Raw genomic sequence first — 13,031 nt, 5'->3', positions numbered from 1 at the left:
GGCGATGGCATCCCGATGGGATCAACACCGGTTAGATTTTGCCGTCCAGCATGCGGCTTTTAGTCCCGAAACAGTCACGGAATGGGCCGGCATAGCACGGCACACCACGGACATTGACCGTACATCGTGAAATACAACCAGCGTGAAATGTGTAACGAAACACTTCCGCATCTACTCCGCTGCCCGGCTCTGTAGGCGCACAGACAAAAACAAGGAGTGGACGCTGGGAAAGTGAGGAATCCGTGCTTCGCAAAAAGTTGACGCAGCTTTCTTCTCGAGGGGGAAAGGCTCTGCCGCCCCCCAGGCAGCACTCCCACGCGGCGAGAAGGCACAAATCACCTTGCAGATGCGGCAAATTGCCTTTTCTCCTGGTAGGTTTCCCTCTTTTTCTCCTCATTTACTGACTTTTTAAAAATTTGTTTCTTGATTTCTTGGCAGTGACGGATTATTTATTTTTTACTCCACTACTCCGAGGGGACGCGTAACGGGTTGTGTTTTACGCCGTCTCCTGCAGCGCCATCTCCAGGGGTTGGGGTTCTCTTCCGCATCTCCAATCAGCGTGGTGGACGTGCTCTCCGATGGCGGCCGGCAAGAGGGTCTTTGAGGTTATTTAGGAAAAAACAAAAAAAAAGGCAAGAAGCAAGTAATAATGAATATACAAATACCAAAATTGGCGAATATAAATAAATAAATACATCGATACCCATTTGTTTGTCTAGGGATGTACATGTTTGTAATTAATAAAGCAACAAATCAATAAATCAATGAACGAAAAAATTTGTCAATGAGGAAAAAAAGGATAGAGGGGTATATTCATATCTAAATAGATATCTATATATTTTAATTGTATAGAATGTTTCTATACTCATATCTACATCGATACATATATATATATATGTACATCAATTGATGTTTATTTTTATATTTATGGTTATATATATATTTTACATTTTTTATTTGTGGCATTCCAGTTCAGTTGTGTCATTTATTTTTTTTTCCGTGGATCTACACCTACGTTTTTAGGGCGTATAGGCACTGAGTTTCGCATCCAGGGTTGCGTACGCACTGAAGCACCCAGTAGGACAAAAGTAGCAAGGGGCTTGCGAAGCCCATCGCAATTGAACGTTGATTGCTATCTTCTTTGATCTCCTGAGGAGCCGCAACGTGTGATTGCGTTGCCTCTGACACCCAACACAATGATAACTTTCAACGAGAAGTTTGCAGGTTTATTGTGCAGTTTCCTTGAGGTGTAGCCCACACCCGCATTTTAGGAATGAACGCACGGTGTACCTGTAGGGGATGCTGAGGGCGGCATCAGCGAGGCATGGGATAACATGTACTCCGGAAAAAGTGTGTGGCATTGGCCCGAGGAGGTCTTGTGTCAACGGCATCATTGATTGATGGACGGGTGATTTTGGGGCTGGGAGCTTCGGTGCTTTGAGGAATGGAGCGACGCTGGCTGACCAGGTGCCACTCGCTATCTGATCTGTCCTGGATGTGGCTTAAAAGACGGTGCGGACGCATGAAGAGGGGGAAAGGAAGTAGGACGTTGTGTGAACATGCACGTGGACTTGTCAGATGGTCACAATATCCCTCAACAAGTGTGGAGCCCCCGACTTGATGTTTCGACCGTCCTGATAAAACTGTCTGGGGTGGAGGTGAGTACGCTGACTTCCGTTTTACCGAAATTTTCCATCTGACAGGCTGCGCAGCTGACGTGGAGGGACATCATGCGCACCTGTTTCCGGCGGGTGCGATGACGTTCCCCACATATGAAGACGATTTCCCCGATGATGCACTCTGCCATCCTCACTTGTTTTATCTGACGAAACGACGCAACGCGGGGTTGGTGCTGAGCGACGAAGGCCTTCCGTCTCGGTTGGAACCAAAACGGAGATCACATGAAGAGGCATGCTGCTCGCGATTGGTTGATGCGTGGCCTGGGAGGAGTCTGTTTGCCGCCGTGGAGCATCTCATTTGCTTGATTGCAGGGTCCTCTACACATTGCACAGTTCTTGTGTTCCTGAGTAGTGCCGATAGGGGTGGAACGCATGATGGTGTTTCATTGCTGGAAGGCTCTGTGAGGAGGAAAAATATTATTTATTCTTTCTTTTTCCGAGACGAGACGAATCCGTTCTTTGATTGAAGTACGAGTGCATTGTTGCAGTTTTTGTTGGCCGTTGGTGTGTTTGGTGTTTATTCCAATCAATGGCTCTCACTGGCGGTTCCAAGGCTTAATATCGACTGGTGTCGTCGTTTTGGGGGCCCACGTTGCTTGGCCCAACAATTATTTGTGCAACTGGACAACAAATTTCCTGTAAGCGTGGATCATGTTTCGCAGAATATGATCCCAACGGCTGCTGAGTGGGCTGGTGGTTGTTGCGTCCTGTATGACTCTGGCAATGTTCTTGCGTATTTCACTCTTTTGCGTGTAAGTGATGTTACATCTGTGCCTCTTGTGTGGCAGAGGCCTGAACCAACGGAGGATAGAGTGTTGTGATGAGTCAGGGCACAGACAACCCTCGTGTTGCTCATCGTTATGCTCGTTTTCACTGCGGTCATCGACGTGGGGAAAATTTTATTTTGTGCAGTATGGAGAGCACTCATCCGGTGGAATATCGCCGTGTGGTGGTCTCTGGTTCAAAGGACCCTGTGGAATACTTTGTGAGGGCGAAGGGTGATGGCAGGGCTGTCGTGCCCGCACAGACGGAGACGAGAACAGGCTGGTTGATGTGCCCTGCAACACTGCGCGCTCGATTGCGTCATTGGATGCGTGCAGAGCAGGTGGCTCTCCGGTGTCTGTTGGCTTCACGGCCAACCCGCTGGCCCCTTCTGAAGGGCATTCAGGAGCATTTGTCCTCTGAGGGTGTTTCTGCTGTGTGGTCCGCACACTGCAGTGTCCGCTCCATTTGGCCTTTTCTTTGGTGAGAAGATGGTCTGTTGCACTTCTTGGACCCCTGTGGAGGGGAGGGTCGTGGGGCAGCATTCCCACCGCTTCGGTGTTGGCGCACCGCGTACTTGTGGCCGCGTTACGCAGGAGGCATGATCCTCCGTAGCAGGATGAAAGCGACGTACTATTGTCCCTTGCCAGCAATGAACGGTCATCTTTTTATGCTGTTCAAGCGTTTCTGCAGGACAACGAGTTTGCAAATGGTTACGAGGGATGTGTGGCTGCAGGATTTTAGTGCCGGTTTGTTTTTTCTGACGGACGGTGTTAAGGAATTACAGGCGCTTGCATATTTCATCGCCGGTGTGAGGGCAGGTGTTTCAGCCACCCGAAGCGCGGCTGTTGGGAAGGCGTGTTTTACTCTTGCGGTGGAGGGAGGCATCGACGAGGCGAATGTGCGGGCCCACCACCCTACCTTCTGTACTGTTTTGCCGCGACGACAGGATATGATCTCCAGCCACATTGAGCCGTCGCCATGTGGCCGCAACGTTGCCTCGAAGCGGTCGAGAGGCCGCAGGGCACGGCATTTGCATTCATTTGTGGAAGTGTCACGGGGGGAGGAAATGCGAGCCTTTCGGCATCTGACATCTCGTTGCCTTTTGACGCCATATTCGGTGAGTCCGTGGGTACTGTCTGACGCTCCTGCCATTTATTGGATGATTGGAACTGCTGAGATGTGGACGACATTTGCTGCGCCCTCCTTTGGTACCTTTTTTGCACGCCGTGTTCGAGACGGTTTTCGATTGCCGCATTGCATGGGGTGCTGCAAGGCGATACTTTATGCCACGCGATTGTGTGGTGGTTGCCATGCGGTGGAAATATTTGACGTCGTTGAGAAGCCCTTGGAGGGTGGGGGTGGCGGTCCTCCGGCGCGGGTGATCGTTGACGGGTTCACACGCCCCTTTGAATTTGCTATCCCTTATTTGTACTTTCATGAACTGACCGCGGATATTGCAGAATATATTCAGGTTGCTGCGGTGCTCCATACATTCAATGTGTTGTCCTCCGCGCCGTCAACCGCGGCAGCTGACCGACCGGTCTCTTTGAAGGATTCGGGGGGAGGATCCTTCAATTTGTTCCGCGGCTGGAGTCAATTCCTTCATTTCTGTCAGTTAGACATGCCCACACCGTCACTTTGCGTTCCCTTCCCTCAATGGGAGGAAAGGGTGATGACGGACCTCGAGAGACAGTGGCACTTTTCGTTGCATCGCTGAGGGATCGTTCAGCGGCAGTTGACGCATCAGCCCTTCCTGAGGGTCGGCGACACAAACTCTGTGGCTGAGACGATTTGGATGAGAGTTCACAGAGGCAGAATCCGCGCCTTATTTCCGTGCTTGTGCCGATGGAATGCAATTATTTGCCCTTCCTGTGATGCCTCGTGTGTGCCACGACACTTCATTGAGGAGAGCACGAGGTGCTATTGTGCGTGCTATTTCGTTAGACGCCACGGCTCTTTTCGGGGTGTGATCCGACTGTGTGGTGGGTCGGTTGAGGGGAGGACGTGGATGGACCGCGCTCACCCGACTGCTGCGCCTCATTTTTCTGAACGCCCTGACCAAATTGCTGGTCCCCTTTTGCTTGCCTTACCGGGCCTGGCGACCTCTTGAGGAGCGGTGCGGCTGCGTGGACTGTCGGGCTGCTGAGGAGGCCGTGGCTGCGCGGGATGTCCTGCGGATTTTTTTTGCGTTTCAGGACTACTGTAGAGAAGAGGACATTTCATGCCCCCTCTACGTCCAGGAGAGTAGATGGAGGGATCGCGGTTGTGGGATCTCACTTCACGAGTGTCTGCGCTCGTTGATCGCGTCGACGGTGCGCTCTGTGTGTCTTCGACCACTGCCGGAGCATCCCGCTGTTTTTCTTCCGGTGAACGGGAAAATCCACCGACACGCCGAGCGGGTTGTGAGGATGTTGCAGCGAGGAACGCTTTAAAGGCCCTGCAGTGAGGGAGCGCTGATTGCAAGGATCCCGCAGCACTTTGGATTTTGCTCGCATTTAATTTCTTCTGTGTCTCTGTTGGTTGGTGCCGTTTGCCGGAGGTCGTCTTGGCCCGTGCGCACACGTCAGTGCCTCTGCTTCTGTGTGTGGCCTCACAGTGATTAAGCCGTTGTGGAAAGTGAGAATAATTACTGTAGCGGTTACGACGACGCTGATGTGTTACACTGCAGATGGTGGCGCCACCCACTCCTCTGCCACGTCCTTTTTTGATGCTTTTTAAATATTAATTTGATTTCTTTATTTCTTTCACACTTTCTTACGAAGAAAGCAAACAAGCACTAAACGCTATTGTGAAATTGTACGGCTTTGAAAGGAACAAGAACACACACACACCGCCCACACACACATATTTACATGCTCTCACGTGTTGCTGTAGTCAAGGCACCCCGCACACACAACCGTCGCCGCGTGACCGGATCCAGCGGAAGGAGGAGGGAGGGAAGAGAGAGTGAGCCGCAGAGGCCCAACATGTCCCGGCGTGTGTTTACTTCCGCGGTGCTTCTCCTCCTCTTCGTGTTGTGCTGCGACCGTGGAGCTACGACCGCTCAGGTGGAAAAGGCCACTGATGCCTCAACTCCTTCTGGGTCGGCATTGACGGGTGCCATTGCTGCAGAGGGGAGTGCTTCAGGGGGTGTTGAGAGGCCGCAGCAGGTCGATCTATTTGTGCCGCAGACGACGCAGGTGCTGCAGAAGACGGGGACTGGCTCAAGTGGGAGGGATTCATTTGTTTCACCCTCTCTCGTCAGTGCTGGTGGAGTAATTGCTGCTTTTGCTGAAGGTCGCATAAATGCCAAAAACACCCCCCCTACCGAATCAACTAAGCCGTCTTCTGATGTGGTTGCGGAGTACATCGACTCTGCGTGGGAATGGTCCACTCTTGTCGAAAAGGTCAAAGAGGAAGGATGGAGGGCACGCACCGTGCTTGGTAAAGCGGAGGGAAATGAGAGTTTTGATGTTGTGCGCCACCCCACAACAACCATGAAGGGCAATAAGGTGTTTCTTCTTGTGGGAAGCACTGCCTTGTCCGATGTAAATGAGAGTTGGAAAGAGGGCAGCTTGGAAATAAAACTGGTTGTTGGTGAGGTCACGAATCCCACGGACAGTGAGCAGAGTAAACGGATCGAATGGGGCGAAATCAAGTCTCCGTTGAACGGGAGTACTATAGCTGCTCACAAAGGTAACCTGAAGGAGTTTGCTGCTTCTGGTGGCTCGGGTGTTCTGATGGAGGACGGCACGCTTGTGTTTTCACTGATGGCGGTGAATGAAAAAAATGATGGCGTTTACTCCATGATTATTTACTCGAAGGACAACGGCAGTACCTGGGCGCTCTCTGAGGACATGTCACCTGCGAACTGCACTGACCCCCGCATCACCGAGTGGGAGGGATCACTTCTCATGATTGTTGACTGCGAGAACGACCAGAGGGTGTACGAGTCGCGTGACATGGGGAAAACGTGGACGGAGGCCATCGGGACACTCCCAGGCGTGTGGGTCAACTCACAGTCGGAAGACTATCCGGAAGTATTCTTGCACGTGGATGCCCTCATCACCGCGACCATCGAGGGCAGGAAGGTCATGCTGTACATTCAGAGAGGGTACGCCTCGGTGGAGAAGGAGGCCACTGCTCTCTACCTTTGGGTGACGGACAACAACCGCTCGTTTTTTGTTGGACCGGTTGGCATGGACGATGCTGCTGCGGATTGGGAGCTCGCCAGCAGCCTGCTGCACTCGGATGGCAATTTGCATCTTTTACAACGGAGGGGCAGTGGTGAACACAGTGCCATCTCACTCTCCCGCCTGACGGAGGAACTGAGTACAATCAATTCTGTCCTGAAGACCTGGGCGCAAAATGACGCCTTTTTCTCCAACTTGTCTATACCCACGGCGGGTCTGGTGGCGGTATTGTCAAACGCATCGGCCAGCGGTGACACGTGGAACGACGAGTACCTTTGCCTGAATGCAACGGTGAAAAACGCCACGAAGGTCAAGGATGGGTTTCAATTGACGGAGCCTGACTCCAGGGCAATATGGCCCGTGAACACTCGGGGTGATAATGTGCGTCATATATCCTTGAGCCACAACTTCACACTTGTGGCGTCGGTGACCATCGAAGGGGCCCCGAGCGAGAAAACTCTACTGACTGCGGTGTTGGGGGACACTGAGCCCCCGTATATCATGAGACTGTCGTACACCGCGGATAACAAGTGGGAGACTATGCTCAAGGACGAGGAAAAAACAACAAAAAGTGGCACATGGAAGGCGGGGAAAGAATACCAAGTGGCACTCATGCTGCAAGGCAAAAAGAGATCCGTGTACGTTGATGGTGAGTTGCTGGGGGAGGAAGAAGTGCCGTTAACAGGTGAGACACCACTTGAGCCTTTTGGGTTTTGCTTTGGCGCGTGCGGTGAGGATGATGATGGGGAGGAGTCCAGTCCGGAGGAGATCGGCAAAAAACCTAGTGTGACGGTGACGAACGTCTTTCTGTACAACCGCCCACTGAATTCCACTGAGATGATTGCAATCAAGGACAGGAAACCCGTTCCGAAGAGAGCTCCGGAACCACAAGTAAAAATTGCCCCTATTCCTATCGCACCTACTGTGTCTGCTGTACCTGGCCCACGGGAATTACCAGCAGCACCGGGGAGGACAACTGTGGGGACAACCGCCAATACCCAACATGCGCCAGCGGGACGCTTGACTTCTGCTGGGAATGAAGGGACGGCACGAGAAAAGGGTGATGGTGGGGCAAATGGTGATGCTGGTTCCGCGTACGGGAGGGAACTGCTGCCGCTGCTGCTTCTGCTGGGACTGTGGGGCCTTGCGACTGCGTGAGGAGTGTGCGGCCTCAGTGTGGGACACTTGCGCTCTCCCTCACACCGACGCACATCCGGTAATGAATTACTCTCCGCAATTCGGTTTTTTTTCTCTCCCCTTTTCTTTGCTTGTTGCCTTGGGGCAACCAATATGAACGGTTTTTTTTTTTTTTCATTTTTAATGGTTTAAATTGTTTAAATTTTTAATTTTATTTTTCATCCCCCATCCCTTCTATTTTTTGCTTTTGGGGGCAACCACTGTGGACGTTTTTTCTTTTCTACTCTTCCCTCTTTAATTGTTTGTTGCTGCACTCTTCCTGCGAGGGGTGCCGTGTGTTTCCCGCCCAACTGCTCCACTCGCACACCCACCGACACGCTCATGACGACGGCCCTGTGCGCCTCGCCTGCTGCACGCATGAGGAGGGGCGGCGACGAACGGCGCGCTGAGGGAGCCGTGACGTGTGGGCGTGCGACGAGGGCCTGTGGGGCGGCGCACACATTTCTCCCCTCTTGTTTTGTTTTTAGCGGTCAGGGCTGGCAGACACCCGCAGCGCCACACACACAGCCACACCCTGCCGCCGTGTTTTCTTTTTTTCTTTTTTATTTTGCTGCGCTCACTCTCCCGATGGAGTGACGCGACCGCCGTCACGTCTGCGTGCTTCTCTCAGTCCCCACACACACGAGTGACTGTGCTCTGCGGGCCGCACTCACGCGCCGATGGGAGGGCTGAGGGGAGCAGCAACACGCAGATGACCCATGAAATATAAACGATGTGCGGACACACGGAGGGTCGGACGGCTGAAAGACATTTAAATATCTTTTAATTTTATTTTCGGACAAAATAAAAAAACAGTTTGGTATGGCCACACGGTAACCGGGTGAAATTTTTTTTGTGTGGCTTTTCTTTTTCTTTTTCTTATTTGTGTGTAGCCGTAATAGAGGACGACTTTTTTCATTTTTACTTTTTCCATTTTTTTCTTTTTTTCATTTTTTTTTTCATTTTTTTTTTTTTTTTTTTTGAAGTGTGAGTTGTGGAAAGGTGAAGATGAATTTTTTAAATTATTTTTATTTAATTTCTTATGAATTGCCGCTGCTTTGGGCTGCAGTGCAATATCATGAGCTTGAGCAGTCCTGTTATTTTTGCCATGCACTTCTGCTGTAGAATTTTTTTGTTTCTTTAAATGCTCTGCTTTTGTTTTTTACTTTTTTGACTTGTGTGTCAGCAGGCACACACACACAGACACACAAGATGCAGATTGCAGTGGATTTGGATGCTATTTTTTTGTTGCGTGCGGGTGGCTGGCGCCTCCTTCTGTGGGCATGAAGCGGGGGGAGGAGAGAGGGAGAGCACGGCGAGTCACTTTTCCTGCAGGCGTGATGCACCGCCTGTGACCGCTTTGAGTCGGGCATCAAATTCCATTGTGGGTGGAATGACTGGAAATGTTGTTGCCGCGTCATGGATGGATGAGGAATCGCTTCTGCGTGTGGCTCTTTGGTTGTTTGCTGGCTCCGTGTGCGCTGTGTTTGTTGGCAGCGGGCTGTGGCCGTGTCTCGTTGTCCGTGGGATTGAACTGGAGGCGATGATGGCGGTGGGTCACTTCTTCTCGTCCATTGGTGGGTGGCTGCTGGCGGTGTGTGCCTCCCTTTTGTGTGAAGGGCCGAATCCTCTCACCCGCGGACTGGCAGCACTGCGATGGTGTGTGTGTGTGGGGTCTGGTGTGGAGTTGCCGGCCAGGGCGAGGGCCTTGGCGGTGCTTTTCCCGCCCGCAATTTGTTTCTTCCGTGTGTGTTTGTGCTGCTTCTTGCTTTTCCCCTGTTATCTTCTCCTCCTGTGTTCCTGCGTGGAGTGGCCGCATGCTCACGGGCCATGTTGATTGTGAGTGCGTCTTGACGCCATCCATTCATTTCTATCCGCCTATCTGTCTGTCATTCCCTGTTGGGTACGGTGTCTGCGAGAGGGTCGGTGCTCTCCTCGCACCCCGCGTGAGTGTGTTGCTGCTCTTTTCTGTGTGCGATGGCTCTCCGTGCTGTCCCTTACGGATTCTCTTCTGTCCCACTCTCTGCGTGGGTGCTCTGCTCTGCTCCTCACTGACGTGTCTGATGTATTGCCACTGTTGTTCTTCTCCGCCTCATGCATACGGACACACTAGGAGGGAAAGCAAACAAGCGCTACTCGCCACTGTGAAACTTGAAGACCCTGAAAGGACCAACAGCACACACACCGCCCACACACACATATTTGTATTTTCTCACGTGTTGCTTCAGTGAAGGCACCCCGCACAGACAACCGTCGCCGCGTGACCGGATCCAGCGGCAGGAGGAGGGAAGAGAGAGTGAACCGCGGAGGCCCAACATGTCCCGGCTTCACTTCTATTCCGCGGTGCTTCTCCTCCTCGTCGTGATGTGCTGCGCCACCTGTGGAGCTGCGACCGCATCGACGGGGGAGAATTAGGTGATTGCGCGGTTGCCGTGGGTGGCTTTTATTTTTTTCCGGGACGAACGTATTTGGAGCCGAAGGGTGGGACTGGTGCAAGTGGAAGGAGGGATTCGTTTGGATCGCTCGCTCTTGTGGGTGTTGGTGGAGTGACGGTTGTCTTTGATGGGGGTTACACGACGCTTAATGATAGCGATGGGGCACCGAGTGTGCTTTCTCATGCGGATATTGTGTCGGGTTCCATCTTTTTTGCGTGGAATTTGTCTTCTTTTTTTGGTGAGTTTAATAATGGCCGGAATACACACATCGTGTTGAGTACAGCGAATATAAAGGGTGGTGTAGGCTCCGCGTCCAATCCCACGACAATTGAGAGCGGCAATAGGGCGTTTCTTCGTGCGGGAAGCTAGCAAAAGCTTGGTACGAATGGTGGGTTCAATTGGGCGTTGAGAGACCGTGATGTTCAACTGGTTGTGGGTGAATTCACGCAGCCCAATGACGGCAGACGGAGCGAGCTGATCCACTGGTGTGAGCCCAAATTGCTGTGATCACAGATCATTCCCGAGACTCACGAACGCGGCGCGAATGGATTGAAGGTTTTTTTTGTGGCTCAGGTGTTTTGAATGGCACGCTTGTGTCCCCGTGATTGCGTATAATGACGAAAAAGACGATTTCTCCATGGTCATCTGTTCGACGGACGGCGGCAGCAGCTGAGTGCTTTCAGGGACATTTTTCCTGCGGACTGCATTGACCTTCTCATTGCCGAGTGAGAGCCGGGACAACTTCTCGTGACTACCCATTGCTATGGGAGCCGGTACTGCAGAGTGCACGAGTCACGTGACAAGGGGACAATGTGGGTGGAAGTACCCGGGGCAATTGCGGGCGTTTGGGCCAATTCACAATCGGTTCTTTGGAAAAAGAGCTTGCGTGTGGGAGCCATTGTCACTGCGACCGTTGGAGGAAAGAGCGTCATGCTGTAGGCTCGGAAAGTGAGCTCCCCGTGGTGGGAGAGTGAGACCCGTGCGCTCTACGTTTGGGTGACTGACAGCAACCGCGTGTTTTGTGTTGGACCGGCTTTCATGGAGGCTGTTCTGAATAAGCCGATTGCCAACGCCCTGCTGTACTCGGATGGTGCGTTGCACCTTGTGGGAGCGAGGGACAATGAAGAGAAAAGCAGCCTGTTTCCTGCCTCCCCTGACGGAGGAGCTGCAGATGATCACTTCCATCCTCCGTAATTGGGCGGACGTGGACGCTTCCTTCTCCGCGTCGCCCGTAAGTACGGTGGGTCTGGTTGGATATCTTTCCAACGCAGGCGCTGCCAACACGTGGATCGACGAGTGCCGTTGCATGATTGCAACACTGACGAATGACAACAATGTCACAAATGGGCCTCAATTCGCAGGGCAACATTGCCCCGTGAACCGTTGGGAGGATAATAATCACTGTGGCTTTGTGAATTACGACTTCGCTCTTGTGGCGACGGTGGCTATCCGCGAGACACATGCAGGCGTCAAGAGTATCCCTTTGATTGGCGCGAAGGAAGCGGGCCGCACTGTGCACTTTTGGCTGTCGCACAGCCATGAAGGGAGTTGGGGTGTGGTGTTCAACGCAAACAAACACACCGGCTTTTGGGAGTTGAACAAACAATAACGAGTTATGCTCACGCTGCAGGACCGCCAACAAGGCCTTCGTATAGATCAATGGTGAGTGTGCGTGGGATGCTGAAACGACATCATCATCGGGAAAGGGGCCACGCGCGAATTCACAATTTTACATTGGAGGGAATGGAAGCAGTGCAAGCGACACCGAGAACCAAAACAAGTATGTGACAGTGACGAGTGTCTTTTTGTACAACCGCATATTGACCCGGGAAGAAGCCGCAAAAGTTGGTGCCAGCAGCCTTGCTCTTCCAGAGTCTCTTTCTGGGAAAATGCTTGAAGGACCGGATGATCCAGCGGGAACTGGCAGTGGTTCCAAAGATGGAAACGCCTCTCAGCTCACGAACAACACTTTTTTGGAGAAGGGCTCTAGTGGCTACGGCACGGTGTGTGTGTGTGTGTGTGTCTCGGATCTTGTTGCTTCTCCTTCTGGGGCTCTGGGCATTGCAGCTCTCAGCTGTGTGAGACGGTGGGAGTGGAGCCGCGACTCCCCGTGGAAAAGGGTGTGCAGCTCCTCAGGAAGACTCAATGCACTCTGTTGGGGACTTTTTATTTATCCCTTTTGTTTTCACCTCTGGATATAATGTGCTGCTGGTGCCTTGTAGGAGGGGTCAGAACCCCTGTCTTTTTACTATTTTTTAATTTATTTTTTGTTCGCCGCTAGCTGCACACTTTCATGAGTGACGTGCTTCCCCCTGTTTTATTTGCTTTTGTTGCACCGCACGCGGTGCCGGCCTCATTGCTGTGCAGTCCCGCGGACTGTACAAAACGAGGGGTGGAGGAAGAGGCCGAGTGCCTCATGAAATGTGAGGGATTTCGTGTGGACACGTGGAACACTGCGATCTTTTTTCTCCTCTGTAAGCAACATATGGAGATGCACAATTCCTGCTGCGCTGAGGGATATACGAAATGAAAGTCCACTGAGGTGATTTATTTTTTTTTCTTATTATTATTATTTATTTATTTGTTTATTTCTGCTGAACCTACGCCTTTTTCTTGGTTTTCTGTATTCGGCAATTCACTGCGGCTTGTTTTATTATTTGCTTTGCTGAATGCCACTATGTGTCTTTGTGTCCCATTGGGTATCCCACTGCTAGCTGTGCAGTTGACACGCTCTCATCACTTTTTCTTTTCTGCTAGAAGCATCGATAGTCCGCGACGACGATTGTTTGTGTTCCCCCCATTGC

The 13,031-nt window shown here is 51.9% G+C and overlaps 1 protein-coding gene and 2 pseudogenes across 1 annotated transcript, besides 7 other annotated features; all 3 read left to right on the top strand.

Moving 5' to 3' along the window:
- Window positions 1-13,031: a sequence feature (areas not merged during assembly with more than two copies in the genome that could not be assigned to a particular haplotype).
- Window positions 809-943: a microsatellite.
- Tc00.1047053510111.30 lies at window positions 1,285-4,221 on the top strand (annotated as a pseudogene).
- Window positions 5,297-7,774, top strand: Tc00.1047053510111.20 (trans-sialidase, putative; the record flags this gene model as incomplete). Its single annotated transcript, XM_802361.1, has 1 exon — window positions 5,297-7,774. The coding sequence occupies one exon, from the start codon at window positions 5,297-5,299 to the stop codon at window positions 7,772-7,774; it is 2,478 nt and encodes an 825-aa protein (XP_807454.1).
- Window positions 7,915-7,972: a sequence feature (AT_rich).
- Window positions 8,703-8,774: a sequence feature (A-rich).
- Window positions 8,804-8,831: a sequence feature (AT_rich).
- On the top strand, window positions 10,109-12,310 carry Tc00.1047053510111.11 (annotated as a pseudogene).
- Window positions 12,231-12,250: a microsatellite.
- Window positions 12,773-12,818: a microsatellite.

Source organism: Trypanosoma cruzi, genomic scaffold (genome assembly GCF_000209065.1).
Source record: "Trypanosoma cruzi strain CL Brener 1047053516625 genomic scaffold, whole genome shotgun sequence".
Lineage (NCBI taxonomy): Eukaryota > Euglenozoa > Kinetoplastea > Trypanosomatida > Trypanosomatidae > Trypanosoma > Trypanosoma cruzi.
The sequence above is the reverse complement of the archived record's forward strand: the minus strand, read 5'-3'. Positions and strand labels throughout refer to the sequence as shown.